The 16,535-nt window shown below is 37.9% G+C and overlaps 1 protein-coding gene across 2 annotated transcripts in view; it reads right to left on the reverse strand.

Moving 5' to 3' along the window:
* The window catches only part of Znf81 (zinc finger protein 81), a 97,315-nt gene that overhangs the window by 30,628 nt on the left and 50,152 nt on the right, over nt 1-16,535 (reverse strand). For both annotated transcript variants that reach the window (XM_013506907.1, XM_005408944.2), the window contains exon 3: nt 1,526-1,652. In XM_013506907.1, the coding sequence (XP_013362361.1) occupies nt 1,526-1,652 (127 nt within the window). The remainder of the gene's footprint in view (nt 1-1,525; nt 1,653-16,535) is intronic.

Here is a 16,535-nt window from a genome sequence, read left to right on the forward strand (position 1 = left end):
GAAATTAACAATGGTTGTTGTATTACGTATTGATATCTTCAAAGTGGTTTCTCAGGAAAACAAATATAGACATGCAAGATTGATCAAATAATTAATCATTTCAGTAAAGCAACAGAAGTCAGTAGTACAACTATGTTAGCTTTCCTGTGTATACATACATACATAATTGCCCCTTCTTTCTTTTCTCTTTTCCCTCACCCCAACTGCTCTTAACTTCTGAGCATTTTCCTTTTATTTCACAATGTCTGTCATACCTCCTAATTTTTATTCACTCTTTCAGGTTCTTACACTAGTGAGATAATACATACCTTCCATGTGGAGGTCTGGTTTATTTCACTTATGAGTATGGTCTCTAGTTGTGACCATTTACCTGTAAAAGCCTTGCGTTTATCTTTCTTTATAGCTGAGTAATATCCCATTATATAAAAGTACCACAAAAATTGGCCTAAGATTTTTTTTTTTTGTACTGGGAATTGAACTCACGACCTTGTACTTGCCGAGCCGGTACTGTGCTGCAGAGCTATATCCCCAGCCCTCAAACTATTCTACCACCATCGTTTTTTTGTTTTGTTTTGTTTTTTGTTTTTGTTTTTTCTCTTTTTGAGACAGGATCTCGCTATACAGTTCAGGCTGGCCTTGAGCTCAGTATGTAGCCTAGGCTGGTCTCAAACTCGCAATGATCCTCCTGCCTCAGCCTCCCAAGTGCTGGGATTACAGGTGTGTGCCACCACCCCAACCCTGTGCTCATATACTCTGATTAACTACTATGAAGATAACAATACGTAATGTATTAATTATTGTTCCTTTCTTACTAGCCTGTTTTGAAACTGTGTTTTATCGTTATTTTTATTTTTTCTCTTTAAAAAAAAAAGAATGACACATTTGAGACATCTGTAGGAAAATGGATGCACCTGGAAAAAATAATGTGGAGTGAAATAAGTCAGACACACAAGCTTAACTACCATATAGTATCATCTCTCATTTGAGTGAGGCAAAGCACAAACAAAGAAAGTAATAAAGGATAGATAGGCCAGGCGAGGTGCTGCACACCTGTAATCCCAGTAGTTGGGAGGCTGAGGGTAGGGGTCTTCAAACAACTGAAATTTATCACCGCATAATGTGAACACCAGAAATCCAAATTCAAGGTGCCAGCATGACTGTGCTCTCTTTGAAGGTGTTAGGGTAGGAACCACCCCATACCTCCTTCATATTTTCTGGTGGCTTCAGGTGTTTCTTGGCTTCTGGATTCAAATCCCGGAACCATTTTCTTCCTGTGTGTCTTCACATTACCCTCCCTCTGCATGTGTGTTTTTGTGCCTAGATTTCCCCTTTTATTAGGACATCAGTTATACTGGCTTAGGACTCAGCCTAATGGCCTCAGTGTAGCTTGATTATTTCTATACTCTATTTCCAAAAAAGATCACATTCTGTGGTCGTGAGAGTTTGGGCTTTGATGTATTTTATTTGTGGGACATAATTTAAACATAACAGGCTCCTCAGAGCTTCACAGGATGGCTGTGCTTACCCACTGACAGCAGAAGGCTGTAGTTCTCCAGCATTACATCATGGTACAGGCACCTTTGAGTGGAGTCCAGTTGCTGCCACTCCTCCCTACTGAAGTCCACAGTCACATCCTCAAACGACACTGGTACCTGTAACAACACAATCTTGTTCAAGCCAATGCAGTCAGCATTAGGGGTAGGGAGAAGATAGGAAGTTGCTTTCAAGTGTCTTTCATCATAATATACCATATGACATAGCTATTAAGCACACATATATATTATGGTATAGAAGACAAACATCATAAATTTCTGATATTCATTATACATGACATTTAGTTCACCTTTCATTTTTAAAACAATTTTTAAGGAATTTGACTTTGTGTCTATTTTGTTACCCACTTTTATGGGAAATTTGTATTCTACAACTTTTAAAGGAAGCCTGTATTATCACCCACCCTCTTTTTTTTAAATTTGACATAGCACCTATTATTGTTGCTTTTATTTATGCTTCAGAAATATCATTTTCTTTGATGTCTTTTTATTGTACATTTCTAATGCAATTCCATTTTTGTCAGAAAATATATTCTGTATCATTTCAACATACAGTCTATCTAGGAGTCTAGTCCATGCTTCCCTACAAAAAGAATGTAGGCTGGGCATAGTGGCACACATCTGTAGTACCAGCACTCAGGAGGCAGAGGCAGGAGGATAGCCATGAGTTCAAGACCAGCCTAGACTACAGAGTGAGTTCAAGGCCAGTCAGCTACACAGCGAGACCTTGTCTCAAAAAAAAAAAATGTATACTTAGCTGTCGATAGCTATGGGGTTCTATAATATATAAATCTAATTGGTTGAATTTTATTCAAATTCTCTGTAATCTTAGTGATTTGTCTACTGCTTGTTCAATCAATAATTTTTTTTATTTTGGTAAAAATTGATAAGGAAATGTTAAGGTTTATATCGCTAGGTAAAGAACCTAGAATAGCCAAAGCAAGAAAAAGTATGCAAGATTTATATTACCCATGTTAAGACTTATCATAAAGCTACAGTAATTCTGACAATATGATACTGATGTAAGGATAGACAAATATATAACTGAAACCGAACAGTCCAGAAATAGACCCACATCTATATGGACAACTGTTTTTCGACAAAGGTACCAATGTGATTCTATGGGGGAAAGGAAAGTCTTTTCAACAAATTATGCTGGAAGAAATGGATATAAGTATTGGGGAAAAAAACCTTGAACCATACTTGAAAATAAAAATTTTTTTCAAAATAAAACAATTTTTAGCTCAGTGGTAGAGCAACCCTGGACTTCACCCCCATTACCTCAGAATAGAAAATAACTGAAGATACCGAAAAGCAATCAAAATCAGGCATCTACTGGAGGGAAGCTGACACTGAGAAGGAAGGGATGGGTCCTTAGTTTGTGAAAAAGGACCAGACAATGCCATCCAGGGTAACTAAAATTCCAATTAAAAAACCATGAGTCTTATTGACTTGAGAAAATCAAGAGAGTGTTTTACAGTTATCATTATAGCAGTAAAACTAAGGGAGAATCTAGGAAGACATCCAGGGAAAAGGATGCCTAAATTCTGTGAATGAACTTTGCCCGGATCTCTGCTTGGCCACTTAAATGAAGTGAAATTTGAACCACTGCATATCACAGTGGTGAATGCTTTTCTAACTTGAGTCAAAAAAGTACTCAGTACATAAAACTAAATAAAAAATCAGCAAAATTCAGAAGAGCTAAACAGAATCCGACATCTTAACTATATGTTTCATAACAACTATTATATAAACCAAAATAACGCAACATACAGACAGAGAGGTTTGGAGAGAACGAGGTCCAAGAGGAAAGAGCATCACGGACTCATCTGAGGTGACTCAAATGCCAGAGTCGGCAGAAAATACCTTTAAACCAGTTGTTTATCACTATGCCTAAGCACATAAAGAAAAACTATGTATATAAGGAATGAATAAATAGGATAGCTCAACTGAGAAACAAAAAGTAAAAAATAACCAACTGAAAAGTCTAGAACTGACTGATATAATCTGAAACAAAAAACTCACCAGAGAGGCTTAACAGAAAAACGGTGATAACAGAAAGAAAAATTAATGTAATTAGACCAATAGAAATAAAGGGGAAAAAAGGAAAAAACTTTAAAAAGTGAATAGTGCCTCAGGGATGGTGTTCTGGTTTAAATATCTACTTCCTTTCCGAAATTCATATTGACACTTAATCCCCAATGTGACAGTATTAAGAGGCATGGTCTTGGAAGAGGTAATCATCTCACATGAGGTTCTTCCCTACAAATGCATTAGTATTCTTATAAAAGAGCCGTAAAAATCTAGTTGGGACTCTTCCTTTTATCCTTCCATCCCTTCTGCCATATGAGAACACTGTATTTCCCTTTCTGGAAGACACAGCAACAAGTACCATTTTAGAAGCAGAAATCAGCCCTCACCAGACACCAAACCTGCTCGTGACTTTATCTTATAGTTCCCAGCTTCCAAGCCTATGAAAAATAAATATTATTTATTATAAAATATATAAAAAATATTATTTAGATATTACTCAATTTCCAGTATTTTGTTACAGCTGCAAAAATAGCCTTACACAGAAACTAATGCCAAGAAGTAAAATACTGCTTAACAAATACCTAAAATTGTGGAAGTGGTGTAGGACCCAGGCAATGGGTATGGTCAAGTCCATTATTTGTGGCAAATGATATTGCAAAGGTTTCAGGATGCTCTCACAATTCGTCTCTAGCCATTCACAGGGAAACTTATAGAAATTTGTCCCACTGGAAGTATTTGTTATCATTCAACATGTAGATTATTTCCTGGTAGCCTCCAGAACTAAAGAGCAATATAGAAGTCAGGCACGGTAACGCACGCCTGTAATTCCAGCACTCGGGAGGCTGAGGCAGGAGGATCACTGTGAGTTCAAGACCAGCCTGGGCTACAAAGTGAGCTCAGGGCCAGCCTGAACTGCATAGTGAGACCCTATCTCAAATAGACAAAAAAAAAGCAATGTAAAACTGATACTTTCTTACAGTTTCTTGCTTCACGGGGCATAATGTCCTACTGTACACACTCTAATACTGCCAAACAGAAGTAAAGTATTTAGGCAATCTGTTGTCAAGTGAAGGCTGTAATTTTTTCAGAAGAAAAGGCCTATATGATAAAGAAGTAGACAGTTTTGGGAACTCTTAGGGTACTACAAAAGGGTGAATTCTAGCTTTTGCACTTTGATGGAACAACTGATTGTATAGTAATTTCCCAGATCCACTGATTTGGTCCCTAGAATCTGAAATGGCTTAGAACAACTGAAATTTGCTATAGTCTCTGTCCTAACCTCGGGGATTTCAATTTTTTTTTAAAAAATGGTCCACTTGTGTTACATAAAAATTAAGGCATTCCTATTGGAATGAGGTTATACTATAAAACAACAGCACATTTCTCTGTTTGGAATGTCGTAGCATTTGAAATGTCTAGATATCTTCTATTGGTGGCAGCAGCAGCCATACTTAATGGAAAGTGTGTGACCCTTACCTTGGGTACCTTGGCTTTTTTGCATATTCTTCATACTATGACAGCTATCTTACAAGTGCACAGAAATAGGATTTATTGGTATGCTAGCTGACTAACTATGAACAAGGATTATTATGCAATCCTAATCTTGTGCTTGGAAGATGCAGTCTCCTAAACCCTGCTATTCTTTCACCAGATCTGGGACAAATAGATGATCACCAGTGTTCAATGATAACAGAAGAAGACACTAGGCAGCAACTGTATTTTTCTGATATTTCTGTTTAAAACACATACTTGATAATGTTTACTAATGGGTCATGGACCTGCAATGAAAAGAGCCATCTTTAGACTGCCCATACTGTGGTGACTGCTCAGGAAATCTTGTGAGCTTATATTTTACCTAGAGTTAAATGAACACAAATTACCAAGTTATGATCAGCTATGAGGGCTATAATTCTTGGTTCAGGGCTTAAAGTGAATCTATATACTGATAGTAAACATGTATTTTAGTGTCTTTCACATAATGGGGAAAATCTGAAAAAAAAAATAGAAGATTCTTGACTTCAATGAGAACTAAAATAGCTCATGGAAAATTGATATCTGAATTATTAAATGCTTCCCAAGAGCCTACTCAGATATGAATAATTTACTGTAGGGCCCACATAGATTTCGCTGATAGAGTTCCAAAAGCTACTGTTAAAACACAGTAAACTCGAGGGAGAAAAATGATGGAGTAGTGAGTGCCAGCGACTCAGCTTTTCCAGGACAAAGTGCTGAGTCTGGAAAACACTAGCCTGGAGAGGAATCAAAGGAAGTGGAGGGCACATGGGAACCACAAGTGTACTGACAAAGAAGAAGAAAACAGGGGCTGGGGATTTAGCTCAGCGGCAAAAGCGCCTGCTTGGCAAGCGCAAGGTCGTGAGTTCGGTTCCTGGTACCGGAGAAAAATCCAAAAAAAAAAAAAAAAAAAAAAAAAAAAAAAGAAAACAGGATTCATTGCTACAGAAGAAACAGCTCATTGTTGCAGACCAGAGACCATGCAGTGCGGCAGGTCTGTGAAGCTGACCCAGTGGGAAGGCAGAGAAGACTACTTTGTTGCTCACTGCCAAACGGAGACCTGACCAAAACTGAAGAATCTTCTTCAGGCAGAGGCAGCAGTGAGAACACAAGACCCTGCTTCCTGAGCAGCTCCTGATCAGCAGTGGGTGAGTGAGGTAGAGTGGTGCCCTGGCACACAGTCACACAGAGGAGCAGCAGCAGGTGGGCAGGGTCACCATTCCATTTCAAAGGGCTTGGGGTTCAAACTACAGCAGCAGAATAATTGACCAGGGTTACTTCACTGCCAAAGTCCCGGAGTGGAATAAGGATTGGGCCATCCAGTCACAGCAGGCTGCAAGCAGTTGGACAGCAGACTAGCGGGAATTCTGGTGAGAAGTAGGAGCTGGAACCACCCACACTCTGCTCTGGCGGCTACCAAAAGCCAGTCTTACACCTAGCTACAAAGGACTGGAAGCATCCCTCTGCTCAGCGACCAGTGGCACAAGCAGGCAAGTAGCCTTGGTCTGTGGCAGGACAATGGTACAACCCCAGACTTGTGTTTAGTGGCACAAGGAGGCAGTGGCCTTGGCCAGTGGTGGAACAAGGACAACATTCCCCTTCTTTGTGACCAGCAACATGAGCAGACAAGCAGGCTTGGCCTGCAGAAGGACAAAGGCATAACCCCAACCTATGTTTGTTTTTTTGTTTTTGTTTTTCTCCGGTACCGGGAACCGAACTCACGACCTTACGCTTGCCAGGCAGGCGCTTTGCCGCTGAGCTAAATCCCCAGCCCCAACCCCAACCTATGAACAATGCCTGAGAGTAGTCATTGGTGTGGCCAAGATCAGCCTCACACCCAGCAGCAATCCTACTGCAGAACTGCTTTGATTGGGACACTAACACAAGAACTGGGGAACCACAGGAATTTTTTTCTTTTTTATTCTTTCTTTCTCTCTTCATTTATTAGATTGTTTCAGTTTCCTTTTTCTGTTCTTTTTCTTTTCTTTTGGAGGGATATGATTTAGGTTTTGACTTTTATTGTTTGTTTTGTCTGTCTTGTTTCTCTCCTCAATTATCTTTCTTGATTTTTTGATATTTTCATGTGAATGAACATTGTCTTTAGTGTTTCTGGTTTGCCTTGATAGTCTTTTGCTTTCTCTTTCATTCTTTCTCTCCTGTCCTCTTCTCCAGCTTCCCAAAGTTTGGGTGATCATCCTTTGTTTTCAACCTTCCTTCTACTATATTTCTCTTCAGTTATCACTCTGTTTTGTCCCCTATCCTTCATAAATTCCCCTTCCTCTTATGAGAAAATCACTCTACCAAAGTGAAACTCACTGCACACAAGTTCCTGGTTTATGTTGGACATTGTAATATAACTACAGATCTTGCTCCTATGGCTAGAGAAACAAAATTAGTAGTTACCACAGTTTGTCAGTTTCTAGGCTGTACATGATGATATCATTATTGATAATTCAATTACTATTAGCCAGGATGTCATACATGTTATAATCAGTTGTTCACCTTTATATGACAACACTGTGATTGTCTGGGGTCATAACCATCCCTATAGTCCAGTACAAAGGACTGGGTGCTAAGCCAAATAGACAGCAACTTCTCATCCCTAATAAAGTGGGAAGGTATTATCTTGGAACAGACACAAAGTCCAAGAGCCAACTACACCTAGAAGACATCTCTGATGCATGGATATTTCCTAGGGAAGCCTCAATACCAGGGATAAAGCTACCTAACATACAAAAAATACAAGCAACAACACAGAAAACAAGTTAAAATTTAAAAAAATAGAAAATGACAAGATGCAGAAGCAAAATTCAACAGTAGACCTCCAGCCCACTGAGGACAAATCCAGGAGATGACAAGATAAACAAAATCTGGAGCAAATACCTGAATGTTCTGAAATGATAGCAGAAGTAAAAAAAAAAATCCATATTTATAAGGCTATAGAGGAAACTAGATCAAGAATAATCTTTCAGATTAAAAAAAAGAGAAAGATGCTGATCATAATAAAGAACTTGCTCAGCAAATCTAGAGTAGACATAGATGAAAAAAACAGAGTATAGGAAAATGATGGAAACATGAATGCCCAACACAGGAAAGAAATGGAATCCTTGAAACAGATTCAAACAGATATCCAGAAATTAAAAATTCCATTGAAAGTTCATAAAATAGAATGAAGGAAAGTGAAGCCAGAATATCAGACCTAGAAGACATGAATGAAGTTAGTGATCATGAAAAGAAAGATCTCTTAAAAATCAGAAGGGACTATAAAAAAATAATCCAACCGCTACAATATCATGCAAAGAAGAACAACATAAGACTGATTACAGTCAATAAAAACAGCAAGAGTTAGAACAAATGACATAAAAATCCTGTTCACAGAAGTAATGGCAGAAAACTTCCCAAGCATGGAAAAAAAAAAAACTTGACATATAGGTAAATGAAGCATATAGAAGTCCAATTAGCCATGATCGAAATAAATCTACACCAAGGTGTACAATAATAAAGATTCCAGAAATTTAGCAAAAGAATAGAATAATAAAGGCTGTTAGAGAAAAGAAACAAATCTCCTATAAAGGAAAGCCCATCAGAATCACAGCAGACTTCTCAGCACAAACCCTAAGTCAAGGAGAGATTACACTGAAGTATTTCAAGTCCTGAAACAAAACAACATCCTATCTACATTGATGTACCCTGAAAAACTATCTGTGAAACTCAATAGGGAAATAAGATACTTCTGTGACAAAGAACAACTGAAGAAATTCATGCGCACCAAACCAGCTCTAAAAAGTGTTCCGAAAGATATTCCAGAAAGAGGTAGCAAGGTGTACAAGTCAAAGAACACCAATAGAAAGAAAACATCAAGGATGGCAAGCAACTAAACAAGGGAAAAGATCAGAAACCTACAGCAGAAAATAAAATGACAAGGATAAGGCAATACATATCAGTTATAACCATCAATGTAAATGGTCTAAATTCACCAATCAAAACAAACTGACTGGTACAATGGATCAAGAAACAAGATCCAATAATACGCTGCATACAAAAACACATTTAATCCAAAAAGAAATTTATAGGTTGAAGGTGACAGGATGGAAAACAATATTCCATGCAACAGGAAACTGGAAAAAAGCAGGGATAGCTATTCTATTTGCTGACAATGTGAACATCAAGACAAGACTGATCAAAAGAGATAAAAAAATCACTACATTCTTATTAAGGGAAAACTCCAAGAAGAAGAGATAATAATCATAAATATATATGCACAAAATACAGGAGCACCCAGATTTATAAAACAAGTATTACTGGACATGAAAAATAAAGTAAGCACCAATACAAGTGTAATGGGGGACCTTAACACCCCAGTGTAAACAAATAGATAGATCAAGTGGACAAAAAATCAACAAAGAAATATCAGAACTGAACCAAACATGTGAATAAATGAACTTTGTAGATGTCTACAGGGTGTTCACCCCACAACATTAGAAGACACATTCTTCTCAGTTATGCATGGGACATTCTCCAAAACAAACCACATACTGGCCCACAGAACATGCTTAAGTTTTGGCAAAGGAAGTGAAATTATCCCATGCATATTACCTGAACACAGTGCAATGAAATTGGAAATCAATGGCAAAAGAAACTACAAAAACTTTATAAATGGATATTAAATAACATCTTACTGAAAGGGTCACAGGTGAAACTGAACAAGAATTTAAACAGTATTTACAACTAAATGATCATCCTGATACAACATACTGTAACTTATGGGACACAATGAAAGTGGTCCTACAAGTGAAATTTATACTGCTGAATTCTCATATCAGGAAAACAGAATGAGCTCAAACCAACAACCCAACATTAAACCTCAAACTTCTAGAAAAAGAACAAGTCAAGCCCAATGCTTGTATGAGGAGAGAAATTATAAGGATCACAGTATAAATTAATGCAAGTGAAACTAAGAACACAATACAAAGAGCCAATGGATCAAAGAGTTAATTCTTTGAAAGATTACATAAACCAGACAAACCCTTAGCCAACCTTATCAATAAAAAAGGAAAGAAAAGACTCAAATTCATGCAACTAGGAATAAAAGAGTAAAATCACAATAGATCCTGCAGAAATCCAGAAGATCAACAAGGCATAGTGGTATGTGCCTATAATCCCAGCTTTCAGGAGGCTGAGGCAGGAGGATTGCTGCAAGTCTGAGGCCAGCCTGGGCTACAAAGTGAATTCAAGGCCAGCCTGAACTGCATAGTGAAACCCTTTCTCAAAAAAAGACAAAGAAAGAAAGAAAGAAAGAAAGAAAGAAAGAAAGAAAGAAAGAAAGAAAGAAAGAAAGAAATCCAGAAGATCATCAATCTCTACTTCAAGAACCTTTATTCTGATAAGATGGAACACACAGAAGAAATGGACAGGATCCTAGATACATATGAACTACCAAAGCTGAATCAAGAAGATATAAAAATTCTAAATAAACCAGTATCAGTAAATGTAATTAAAAGCCTACCAACAAAGAAAACCCCAGGTCCTAATGGATTCAGTGCTGAATTCCACAGGAAATTTGAAGGAGATCTAATGTCCTTACTCTTCAAACTCTTTAATGAGGTTGAAAGGGAAGGGATAGTCCCAAAGTCATTCCTGGAAGCAAGTATTACTGTGATACCAAAACATGAAAAGGACCCAACCAAAAAATGTAACTACATGCCAGTCTCCCTGATGAACATGGACACAAAAATCCTCAATAAGATACTGGCAAACAGAATGCAATAAATCATTAGGAAGATTATACACCATAACCAAGTAGGGTTCACCCCAGTGATGCAGGGATAGTTCAATATATGTAAATTAATATATATAATACACTATATCAACAGAGCCAAGGACAAAAACCATATGATCATTTCAATTGATGAAGAAAAAGCAATTGGCAAAGCCCAACACCCATTCATGATAAAAAACCCCAAAGAAAATCAGAATAGATGGTCTTTATCTCAATCTGACAAAAGCCATCTGTGACAAAACAATAGCCAACATCATACTAAATGGTCAAAAACTGAAAGCTTTCACTCTAAAATCAGAAACAAGACGAGGGTGTCTACTATCACCACACCCATTCAATAAAGTTCTGGAAACATTAGCTAGAGAAATTAGACAAGAGAATGACATAAAAGGAATAAAGATAGGAAATGAAGAAGTTAAATTATCATTATTTGTGGATGACATTATTTCCAGAATTATCCTCTACAGAGAAGATCCCAAAAATTCCACCAGAAGACTTCTAGATTTAATAGTCAGATTCAGTAGCATAGCTGCATACAAAGTAAACACCAAAAATCAATAGCATTCCTGTACGCAGATAACAAACTCACTTGGAGAGAAGTTAAGGAAACAACACCTTTCATAAAAGCATCCACAAAAATGAAATTCTTAGGAATCAATATAACAAAGGAAGCAAATCATCTCTACATTGAAAAGTACAGTGCTCTGAAAAAGATCAAAACGATATCAGAAAATGGAAAGATACCCCTTGCTTTTGTGTAGGAAGAACCAACGTAGTGAAAATGGTCATATTCCCAAAGTTATTATACAGATTTAATGTAATCCTAATCAAAATACCATTAGCATACCTCACAGAACTAGAGAATACATTCCTAAGATTTATTTGCAACCAGAAGAGACCTAGAACAGCAAAAACAATTCTGGGCAATAAAGGTGAGGCAGGAGGCATCACAATCTTTAACTTGAAATTATACTACAGAGCTACTGTGATAAAAAAAAAAAAATCAGCACAGAAACTGACCTGAGAATCAATGGAACAGATTAAAAGATGAAAAAACATTTCCACACATACTCAGTTACCTCTTCTTTGATTAAGGTGCCAATCATGTTCACTGGAAGAAAGACAGCCTCTTTAATAAATGGTGCTGGAAAAGCTGACTCTCTCCAGGCCAAAGACTGAAACTAGACCCATGTCTATCACCATGCACTAAAGTCAAAATGGATCAGAGATCTAAATATTAAAACAGAAACACTAAATCTGCAGGAAGAAGGGGCCGGGATATAGGTCAGTGACACAGCACCTACCTGGCAAGTGCAAGGTCATGAGTTCAGTTCCTGGCACAAAAAAAAATCCGTTGGACGAGAGAATAGGCAGAACTCTTGAAGACATAGGTATAGGCAAAGATTTTAGGAACAAAAACCCAACTGCACAGGAAATGCTAGAAATAATCAACAATGGGGATCTCATTTTATTAAAAAAAGCTTTTTGCACAGCAAAATAAATCACCAACAGCGTGAAAAGACAACCCACAGAGTGGGAAACAATTTCAGCCAGTTGTTCCTCAGACAAAGGACTAATATCTAGAACACATAAAGAATTGAAAAAAAATCAAATCTCTCAAATTTAAAGACCCAGTCTAAAAATGGGCATCAAAAATGAATACACATTTTTCAGATGAAGGAGTACAAATGGCAAATAGACATATGAAAAAATGTTCAACATCACTGGTCATTCAAGAGATGCAAATTAAAACAATGCTAACATTCCAACTCACTCCAAAACATTGGCTATTATCAAGAAATGAACCAATAAGAAATGCTGGGGGGGATGTGAGGGGAAAAGGAACCCTTCTCCACTATAGCTGGTGCAACCACTGTGGAAATCAGCGTGGAGATTCCTCCAAAACCTGGGACTAGAAATCACATTTGAACCAGCTATTCCCCTTGTTGCTGTCTTCCCAAAAGAATTAAGAGCATCAAACCACAGTGATATGCACATCTATATTTATAGCCGCACAGTTTGTAATAGCTAAATCCTAGAAACAACCCAAGTGACCATCAACTGAGAAATGAATAAAAATGTTGTGGTTTGACCGGGCATGGTGGTGCACACCTGTAAATCCCAGCACTCAGGAGGCCGAGGCAGGAAAATCGCCATGAGTTTGAGGCCAGCCTGAGCCACATAAGTGATGTCAAGGCCAGTCTGCAGTACATAGTGGGATCCTGTCTAAAAAAAAAACCAAAAAAACAAAAAGATTTAGTTTTTTTTTTTTTTACAACAGAGTACTACACAGCCATAAAGAAAGGTAAACAAGACATTTATAGCTAAATAGATGGACCTTGAGACCATACTCTTAAGTGAAATAAAGTGGGCACATGTGTAAATTTTGCATTGTCTCTCTCATATAAGAAACTGAAAGTGTAAATAAGAACAAAAATGTAGAACAGATATTGTGAAATAGGAAGAAATGGTTCAAAAGGAAAGGGGTAGTCAGGGGAAGATAAAGAAGGGAAAAGAAAAATAAATGAGGAAAGAAGGATAAAATGGAAACAAAGCTTTGCAAATAAGGCGAGGAAGAGGGGTTATAGGGAGGGCAAGGGAATGGCAAAAAAAAAATGAATCAAGGTACATATTCCTTATGATGAAGGCTATACAAGGGCAAAAGGAAACATCACAATACAATCTTAGCAGGAATAGGAACAGGCAAAGGCACAGGCACATCTAACCCTTTTGATTTTGAGACTTGGAATACTATACTTAAGAGTTCTGGGGCAGTCACAAAAACACAAAATGAAAACTGGGTGGAATGACATCATGAAAGATTTTTTTGCAAGAAATGGGAGCTCAATTAGAATGAAAATGGAGAAAAATTTAGAATTGGAATAATTTAACAATGGAATAAAAAGTCACTGCAAAGATGTCCAATGTATTCACTTGTATAGTCCAGAACCAATTACCTATAAACTAAGACACCATCACTAGTTCACAATTACAGGACTGTTCATATTTAAGGAGCATATACATATTAGATTGTGATTACATCACAAGAGAGAGAAGAATGGTGTTAAAAAAACTACCTAATTAATAGACAAATCTGTCATTTACAGACAGAGACTACAGAAGTAGGTTTATGGCTGAGGCAGGAAGACTGTTATGAGTTCTAGACCAACCTGGGCTACAAAGTGAGCTTAAGCCCAGCCTGAACTGTAGAGCGAGACCCTGTCTCAAAGAGAAAGAGAAAAAAAAGAGTAGGTTTAATGTTATTGGATTAATTTAGGATTCCAATCCTATCCAATCCCAGTATGGCTAAACAAAAGTTGATGCCTGTTATTCATGGAGATTTTCAGGCCTGGTCTCATGTCCCCATAGGTGGGGCTTTTCAAAGGTGGCTGGATCTAGGGTATGCAATACTGGGATTAAGGATGTGTGAGTATGGATTAAAGGTGTGATAATTGGACCAGTCCGTTGATTTGTTTAGCACTGTTCTGGGTGTAGGTAATGGGAAGCTCCACCCTGGGTGTGAGTGGTACCAATCAATAAGCATGCAGCCAGGATGGACTAAAAAGGAACAGAAAAAAGGCAGGCTTGCTGCTGCTTGCTACTTCCTGCCTGCCTTACCATGGACTACTTCTCCTCTGCCATGCCTTCCTGCCTTGGAGCCAGCCAAGTATAAACTGAAACCTCTATAAATTTGAGCTGAAATAAATTTAGCCTGTGGGTGTCAGGTATTTTGTTCCAGCAATGAGAAAGTAACTATAACACCTTCAAAGAGTACATCATAATAATGTAATAGACAATGACTGATATGAATTGAACACGATTTACCTGCACCAACATTCATGTCAAGGCTTAAATGCTTAATGTGGAAGTGCTGGAGAACAGGGCCTAGTGGAAGGTGTTTGAGTCATGGGGGCAGACCCTCTATGATAGATTAATGACATCTTGGGGGAGTAAATGAGTTCTCCCTCCTACAGGACTGGATTAGTTACCATGAGAACAGGTTGTTATAAAGTAAGGTGAGTCCTCATGCTTTTTTTCTTCCACATACACCTGCTTGCCTTTCCACTTTCCATCACTGAAAGAGCCCCACCAGAAGCTATGCAGATGGACTTCCAAACCGTGGCTCCAAAGAAGTCTATTTTCTTTATAAATTACCCACTCTCAGGTGTTCTGCTATAGCAATAGAAAACAGACTAAGACAATGACCATGGGTATCTCTGTGTTTTGCATTGTAGAAATATTATTTGGGAAGATGTGGGGTTAAGTTTTGGAAATGTGATGTTATGTATTGATTGACAGGAACTGAAGAGAAATTTACTAGGCCTTATAAGAAAAAAATCTCTGAATTAAAACTAGGATATCAGGGCTGGGGATTTAGCTCAGCGGCACAGTGCCTGCCTGGCAAGCACAAGGTCGTGAGTTCGATTCCTGGTACCAGGAAAAAAAAACAAAAACAACAACAAAAAAATAAAACTAGGATATCAGGCCTCTGGAGAGCTACTCATTAGACATAGGTTGAGTAAGACTTCATATGGAACTACAAAGTAACATGTAAACATTTGAAAGAGCAAAGAATAAAGACAATATAAGAATCTGTCAAAGCAATGTACAAGAAAATGAGAAATTTTGCACACTCCTAATCAAGAATGTGCTTTAGTCATTCATCACTGGTAAAATATAGTTAAGGGTTTATTTCCCATGGCAAAAGTTGGTCTGACTTTTAAAATTTCCCCTATGATAATATCATAATTGCTTTGCATTTTACCATGAATTTGTTGATCTTTAGGTAGCTTCAAATTACCCACAGAAAGGTAGAAAATGACGGGTAATGAAGAAAACTAGAAATTTGTACTATTATTAGAAAGAAGGAAAAATTGCAAGGGGAAAAATGGAATTTTTCCTATTGCCAAAAGGGAAAGAGACCATCCCCCTTTTTCCTTGAAAAAATTTGTCCATGTAAATCTTTCCTCTACCCCTTTGAAATGGTATATAACCACAGACACAGGCAAAGTCTTTCTGAATAGAAATCCAACCGTACAAGTAATAATATCAAGAATCAACAAATGGGATTACACCAAATTTTAAAAGTTTCTGTACAATAAAGGAAACAACAGAGTAAAGAGACACAGAATGGGAACCTGATAGAGGATTCATGTGTACAATACATAAAGAACCAAAAAAAAAATCTTCCAAAACACAAATGCCCCAATCAAAATATAAGCAAGTAAAATGAAAAGACATTTCTCAAAAAAATTACAAATGCCTGCCAAGCACAAGGTCCCAAGTTCGATTCCTAGTACCAAAAAAAAAAAAAAAAAGAATTACAAATGCCCAGTAAGTATATGAAAAATGTTCAATATATTTAGCAATGAGGGAAATGCAAATCAAAACAACTTTGAGATTCTATTTTATTTCAGTCAAAATGGCTATCATTAAGAACAGAAAAAAAAGAGGGCCTCCGGCACACGGGGAGCAGAGGGCAGGGAGCGCCAGTCTTCTGACCGGCAGCTCACTCCCTGCCTCGTAGGCCCCCAGAGGGAGGGCCTCCAGCACATGGGGATCTGCGGATGGGGAGTGCCAGTCTTCTGACCGGCAGCTCGCTCCCTGCCTCGTAGGCCCCCGGAGGGAGGGCCCCCAGTGCACGGGGAGCCACGGGC

This window comes from Chinchilla lanigera, unplaced genomic scaffold, assembly GCF_000276665.1.
Source record: "Chinchilla lanigera isolate Chin_1 unplaced genomic scaffold, ChiLan1.0 scaffold00115, whole genome shotgun sequence".
NCBI lineage: Eukaryota > Metazoa > Chordata > Mammalia > Rodentia > Chinchillidae > Chinchilla > Chinchilla lanigera.